This window comes from Taudactylus pleione, unplaced genomic scaffold (genome assembly GCF_031769625.1).
Source record: "Taudactylus pleione unplaced genomic scaffold, aTauple2 ptg000583l, whole genome shotgun sequence".
NCBI lineage: Eukaryota > Metazoa > Chordata > Amphibia > Anura > Myobatrachidae > Taudactylus > Taudactylus pleione.
This window is the reverse complement of record NW_028284985.1, coordinates 1,346,224-1,353,918: the sequence shown is the minus strand read 5'-3', so window position 1 is coordinate 1,353,918 and position 7,695 is coordinate 1,346,224. Positions and strand designations below refer to the sequence as shown.

The following is a 7,695-nucleotide window of genomic DNA, read 5'->3' as shown; positions in this document are numbered from 1 at the left end:
TTCAACACGACATGGATAAAAGTCATATTTTTGTACGGCTGCCTTTCATTTTAGAGGGAGCCAAAGATTTCCCACTGTTTCCAAGAGGTTCTGCAGCAGCAAAACAGCACTGGAAGGAGACTGTGATGGGCAGCAGAGCCGGGGAGAGAGCCTGTGCATGAATGGGGTGGGAGCACTGAGCACACAGGAGTACAGAGTACCTCCTCCTCCTCCTCCAGGGCACCGCAGCTGAATGTAGAAGAGAGAGTTGGGAGCTTGCAGCCTGGTGGATCATGTCAGTCTGTGCAGAGGGTTCCTGGACCTGGACTTGAAGCTGCTCCTCACAGCCTGGAACACTGAGGGTCTCCTATCAGAAGGGGTGCCACCATGGATTGCCAGGTTGATACTTATATGGGGAAAGACAAGACCTCAATCATGAGGAAGAGAGCTGCTCTGCTGAGGAAGGGCTGCAGCTTTGAGATACAGAGGTAGGTGCTACAATGTCTCCACTGCCCCCATGCAGCCCCTCAGTACCTGGGGCATCACACACAGCCCAGCAACCAGCAGCAACTTACATTGTCCAGGTACCAGCAACCACTAATACTGTTCTGTATCAGAATAGGGGCTGTGTGTGCTGCCAGGATATGTCAGGGGGGCTATTATGTGAGCAGGTCTGGGGGGAACACAGTGCAAGATTCCTGCAGAGGGTTAACAACAGAACTACAGACTAAGAGGGGTTGAATGTATTGTAGCAGAACTCTTAGATCTTCTTGACAGTGACAGGGGCACTGGGCAGGGAGGGAGATCAGAGAGAGTGCTGCAAGGAAGAGACACCCACCCACACATGCACAAAGTTCCAAAAGCTGCCTGAATTCCCAGTCTGTTGCACAGCTGTGGCTGACATTACTGTAGTCCTATGCCAGGGTGCAGAGGAGGAAGGAGGGCTCTGTCATGTGCTGTAATAATGTGCATTGTGTGTGTGCGCGCTGCTTGTGTAGGTGCATGCAGAGCCTCTAGTGCTGCCAGCTGCTGGACCATCAGGTTCTGCAGAAATGGATATTCCTGGGACTGCTGCTGGGGACTGATTGGGTCCCTATTCTCAGAGGCGGCTCCAGTACCAAGAATGTCCCTGTTTCCAGTTAATCTTTCATATGTTATAACATAATCCTAAATATTGGGGCTGCAGCACTCCTCTGTGTGAGCAAAGTGTCCTGGTATGTGAGGATATTCCCTATAAGCTGTCAGAGGCAGGATAATAGTCTCATGTGGATCTCAGTCTATATTTATCTGTCCTTTAATGTAATTTGTGCTTGGGGGGGTGATGGTGCAGCTTGGGGAATGGGGGGAGACTGTATCAACCAGGTTGTAATGTGACCTTGCACACGTTACAGCTTCCTCAGTGCCAGGCATTGGAATTTGATTGACAGCCATTGTTATAATTGGGTGCTGCGTCGCTTTGTACACTTTTTGTGCCATTCTAACAAAATATTTCTAGCACATTTGTCACCGTCTATTACTGAAGCCGCAAGTCTTACATATGTGTCCCATGTTGCCAATACTGCTACATGTGGAAGTGTTTCTGCTGTAGATTAAGTGATGAATAGAAACTGTCCTAGATATTCTCTCCCTGCCATATCTGATTCTGCCTTTCCCACACTGTCCCCAGTACGCCCCAGTGCTCCTCACAGTGACTGAGGGAGAAGCGTGGTGATCATTTCAGCGTGTGAGACTTTCCCATCTGTATTACATTGTGTAGCAGAGTTCCCTCTTATACCCCTTTTCCACCTAAATTCCGGGTCTGATCCGGAGTTGGAACAAAGTTCCTATCCGGATCAGACCTGGAATTTTGCCGGCGCTGACTCGGGATATTTCCGAGTCAGCGCCGCTCACACCGCAGTCGGGTCTGCATAGACCCGGCTTTTGCGGAGTGAAAGTGGACGCTTGGAGATGACGTCATCTCCAAGCGCCACTGAAGCCGGACCAATCGACCGGCTAGCAGCGCACTCCAGGTCATCGTGACCCGGAGTGCGCTGTTCCCATAGCAGGGTTTCACGGGCTACGCCCGTGTTAAACTCTGCTAGTTACCTGGGTTGGATTGCCGGGTCACTCGACCCGGCGATCCAACCCTCTGCCCTTTTACACCAGGGAGCTGCCCGGGTTAACCCTTCAAAAACCCGGGTTTTAGCTCCAGTGTAAAAGGGGTATTAGTGACTGCTGGAGGAGGAGGAGTTCGGTGAGCACATTTGTGTGCATGACATTCCCATCCTCATTTCCTTGTGTAGCAGAGCTCCTCTTAGTGACTGCTGGAGGAGTTCGGTGATCAAATTTGTGTGCATGACATTCCCATCCTCATTACCTTTCTGCAGGAGGAGGAACTCTGGCCCTGATTCAGAGCCGGACGCTCTGACCAGAGCGCTCGCTCTGAATCAGGGCCCACCTCCATTAATATGGAGCGTCCTCCTGGACGCTCGTATAGCTGTGGGTCACAACCCACAGCATATACGAGCGTGCAGGATGATGGTCGCGATGGTCTTAACCATCGCGACCATCGAAACTGCGAGCAAAAGCCTGCGATTGAGTTTTTCAACCGCAAGGCCACGAATGATTTTGGCTCTATCAGAGCCAAAATCACTCCCACTGACATCACTAGTGATGTCAGTGGGGCCGGCTTCAGACGGTAGGCGTTCCCTTGGGAACGCCTCCGTCTGGCAGGCACGCCCCGGCACGCCCACCAAAGGGGGCGTGCTGTCAGTCAACATCGACAGCACGCCCCCTTTGATGAGACACTCCGAGCGAAGGAAAGTCCTTCGCTCGGCGCGTCTCGCGCATGCGCACGACGGAGCTCCATCCGTCGTGCGCATGCGCAGTGCGGACCATCGACCCACTTGCGAGCGGACAGCCGCTCGCGAGTGGGTCTGAATGAGGGCCTCTGTGACCATGTGATAATGTGTGTGTATGACGTCCACCTCATTACCTTTCTGCTGCAGAGCTCCTCTCAGTGACTGCAGGAGGAGGAACTCTGTGACCATGTGATAATGTGTGTGTATGACGTCCACCTCATTACCTTTCTGCAGCAGAGCTCCTCTCAGTGACTGCAGGAGGAGGACCTCTGTGACCATGTGATAATGTGTGTGTATGACATCCACCTCATTACCTTTCTGCAGCAGAGCTCCTCTCAGTGACTGCAGGAGGAGGAACTCTGTGACCATGTGATAATGTGTGTGTATGACGTCCACCTCATTACCTTTCTGCAGCAGAGCTCCTCTCAGTGACTGCAGGAGGAGGAACTCTGTGACCATGTGATAATGTGTGTGTATGACGTCCACCTCATTACCTTTCTGCAGCAGAGCTCCTCTCAGTGACTGCAGGAGGAGGAACTCTGTGACCATGTGATAATGTGTGTGTATGACGTCCACCTCATTACCTTTCTGCAGCAGAGCTCCTCTCAGGGACTGCAGGAGGAGGAACTCTGTGACCATGCGATAATGTGTGTGTATGACATCCACCTCATTACCTTTCTGCAGCAGAGCTCCTCTCAGTGACTGCAGGAGGAGGAACTCTGTGACCATGCGATAATGTGTGTGTATGACATCCACTCCTCTCAGTGACTGCAGGAGGAGGAACTCTGTGACCATGTGATAATGTGTGTGTATAACATCCACCTCATTACCTTTCTGCAGCAGAGCTCCTCTCAGTGACTGCAGGAGGAGGAACTCTGTGACCATGTGATAATGTGTGTGTATGATATCCACCTCATTACCTTTCTGCAGCAGAGCTCCTCTCAGGGACTGCAGGAGGAGGAACTCTGTGACCATTTGATAATGTGTGTGTATAACATCCACCTCATTACCTTTCTGCTGCAGAGCTCCTCTCAGTGACTGCAGGAGGAGGAACTCTGTGACCATGTGATAATGTGTGTGTATGACATCCACCTCATTACCTTTCTGCTGCAGAGCTCCTCTCAGTGACTGCAGGAGGAGGAACTCTGTGACCATGTGATAATGTGTGTGTATAACATCCACCTCATTACCTTTCTGCAGCAGAGCTCCTCTCAGTGACTGCAGGAGGAGGACCTCTGTGACCATGTGATAATGTGTGTGGTATGACATCCACCTCATTACCTTTCTGCAGCAGAGCTCCTCTCAGTGACTGCAGGAGAAGGACCTCTGTGACCATGTGATAATGTGTGTGGTATGACATCCACCTCATTACCTTTCTGCTGCAGAGCTCCTCTCAGTGACTGCAGGAGGAGGACCTCTGTGACCATGTGATAATGTGTGTGGTATGACATCCACCTCATTACGTTTCTGCAGCAGAGCTCCTCTCAGTGACTGCAGGAGGAGGACCTCTGTGACCATGTGATAATGTGTGTGTATGACATCCACCTCATTACCTTTCTGCAGCAGAGCTCCTCTCAGTGACTGCAGGAGGAGGAACTCTGTGACCATGTGATAATGTGTGTGTATGACATCCACCTCATTACGTTTCTGCAGCAGAGCTCCTCTCAGTGACTGCAGGAGGAGGACCTCTGTGACCATGTGATAATGTGTGTGTATGACATCCACCTCATTACCTTTCTGCAGCAGAGCTCCTCTCAGTGATTTCAGGAGGAGGACCTCTGTGACCATGTGATAATGTGTGTGTATGACATCCACCTCATTACCTTTCTGCAGCAGAGCTCCTCTCAGTGATTTCAGGAGGAGGACCTCTGTGACCATGTGATAATGTGTGTATGACGTCCACCTCATTACCTTTCTGCAGCAGAGCTCCTCTCAGGGACTATAGAAGGAGGAGGAACTCTGTGACCATGTGATAATGTGTGTGTATGACATCCACCTCATTACCTTTCTGCTACAGAGCTCCTCTCAGTGACTGCAGGAGGAACTCTGTGACCATGTGATAATGTGTGTGTATGACATCCACCTCATTACCTTTCTGCTGCACAGCTCCTCTCAGTGACTGCAGGAGGAGGAACTCTGTGACCATGCGATAATGTGTGTGTATGACGTCCACCTCATTACCTTTCTGCAGCAGAGCTCCTCTCAGTGACTGCAGGAGGAGGAACTCTGATCATGTGATAATGTGTGTGTATGACATCCACCTCATTACCTTTCTGCAGCAGAGCTTCTCTCAGTGACTGCAGGAGGAGGAACTCTGTGATCATGTGATAATGTGTGTATGACGTCCACCTCATTACCTTTCTGCAGCAGAGCTCCTCTCAGTGACTGCAGGAGGAGGACCTCTGTGACCATGTGATAATGTGTGTGTATGATATCCACCTCATTACCTTTCTGCAGCAAAGCTCCTCTCAGTGACTGCAGGAGGAGGACCTCAGTGACCATGTGATAATGTGTGTGTATGACGTCCACCTCATTACGTTTCTGCAGCAGAGCTCCTCTCAGGGACTATAGAAGGAGATGCTCATTGATTGTATTTGTGCTTATACACATCATTACCATTGTGTAGTGGGGCTCCTCTCAGTGACAGTCAGAAGGGCTTCAGTAATCAGGTTTATATGATACTAACCCTAATGTCATTGTGTAGCATTGCTCCTCTTAGTGACTTTAGTAGGAGGAGGTGCTGGTCATCATGTCTGTCCATACAGTATTTTGGGAATTTCTGGAAATTGGTGGTAAAATAAATGAATCCACGCCTGCATACCTCTCAGCGGGTGTAGTGTATTATTCAGTAGAGTGTGAGCCTTGGAAATGGGTGTGTGGTTAGAATAGCTGCCAGAAACCGATGTCTGGCAACCATCGATGTGTCTGTTCCGATGAAGATGCTTTTTCCATTCAATGTCGGGATAGCGATGGTTGCCACCATCGCAGGCTTGTTGCCAATGGCTGCTTCGATAGCTGACTCCAGGAAGCGAAACTCAGTGAGGACTCAGCAGAGCTCCTTGGCGTATGTGCAGCGTACTGCGCAAGTGCACTAGCAAACCATGGATGGTTAAACAGTAAATGCAACACAGCTGGCATAGTGGTAAGCATTGCTGTCTCACAGCACTGAAGTCTTAGGTATGGTTCCCAATAAAAAATTAACATTAGTGTGTATGTGTGTGTACATGTGATAGAGACTATAGATTGTGAGCTCCACTGGGGCAGGGACTGCTGTGAGCGGCCCAAAAATTCTCTGCAAAGTGCTGCGGAATATGGCCCTGATTTACAGTCGTACATACACTTTTAGCTAAAATATGCTAATGCCGCCCCCGAACGGGCTGCAGCGTCCGATCACTGCGAGCAAATACTGATTTGATTATGCGCAGCGCAGATTCTGCGTTTGCTGTTCGCGCCTTTCTTTACCAAGATGTCACCTGTCAGAAAATGAGGCCGTTTTCTCTGTTGTCAGAATGTGAAGCTTTCCCGTCTCCCGGCTGCCTGGCACCACAAGGGGCAGAGAATAATTGTTTCTGTATGTCTATTACTTATACCGGTATATGACAACATGTATAAAGGTGCCCACGCATATAGCAACATTTTACACGATCTGGCCGATTTCGACGAATCGTGATGACGAATCGGGTAAAAAAAAGTACAAATCGTGAGTTTATACTCACGAGCACGATGCCGATGCGCGTCCCCGCTCGTCGTACATCGCATCTTCTGATCTGCCGTGCTGTAGGGCAGATTAGCCAATCTGGGATACAATGCACTGGCTGCAAGATAGATCTTTAGTCAGATTGGACATTTTTAACTCCAAATCGTGATCACGACGGCAAGGGAGCTCCCGTGAAAGTTCATGAGGAAATTGCCCATAAAATCGTATCGTGAGGACATCGGTATGTGTGTGGGCACCTTAACAGCTGGGATCTTTGTGATATAATCATCTGTTTCTGAATCTGCGCAGGATTTAGGACAAAACGGAACCTGACAAATATTTGACAGCATTTTAGGGACTTTTGACGACTGACAGATTGGGGGCGATTCCATTGTTTTATTGCACCCGATCTCCTGTCTAAAGTGACGGAAGATCGGGGTGCGATATTCAATTGTTATTTGGGCGCCCATGCTTTATCACACGTCACGCACAAAGAGACAGAGTTTAGCTACGTAAGCAGCAGTTTGGACGCCCAAAAACCAGGACTTATCGCTCATTTCTGCTCGCCACCTCAGGAGCAAACTAATTTCCTCCCACTGCGTTGCAGTAGCGCGAATGATTTATAGACTTATAGCACCCAATAGGCCTCATTCAGAGGGGGCGGCAATGCTGATGTCAGCGATTATTTGCTACTGCACAGGCGTGAAAAGTGTTGACGGTGGACGCAATGGTGAAGTGTTTTGAACCACCGCGCAGTTGCAGCACGCACAGGCCCTTAAATGCGCTCCTACACAAGGGGGAGGCTAAAACTTGCATTTGCATATTACTCCGCGAAAAACAAACGTAACTGCGGCTGCAAACTGCGTCCACCCTTTATCTTCATACCGAATGCGCATTTGTTAGCAGATGTATAATTTGCCCCAAATATAGGCTGGCGCAATTGTGTACTGATGATGACTAAGAGTTTCTAAATAATATCCCTTTTACACCAGAGCAAAAACCTGGGGGTTTGCTGGGTCTACCCAGGTCGCAGCTCAGTGTAAAAGGGTCCCTGAAAAATAACCCGGGTCAAGTGACCCTGCAATCCAACCCAGGTCAGACCCAGGATGGACCTGGGTAATGGTGCATTGTAAACGGCCAACCTGGGTTATCCGACCTAAATGAGCTGATTGGTGGTTG

At 49.7% G+C, this 7,695-nt stretch overlaps 1 protein-coding gene across 1 annotated transcript in view; it reads left to right on the top strand.

The window, feature by feature from the left end:
- Positions 1–296: 296 nt before the first annotated feature.
- Positions 297–7,695, top strand: part of GARNL3 (GTPase activating Rap/RanGAP domain like 3) — a 310,087-nt gene continuing 302,688 nt past the window's right edge. Inside the window, exon 1 of the mRNA XM_088453568.1 lies at positions 297–467. Coding sequence (XP_088309694.1) covers positions 367–467 — 101 coding nt within the window. The 5' untranslated portion in view covers positions 297–366. The remainder of the gene's footprint in view (positions 468–7,695) is intronic.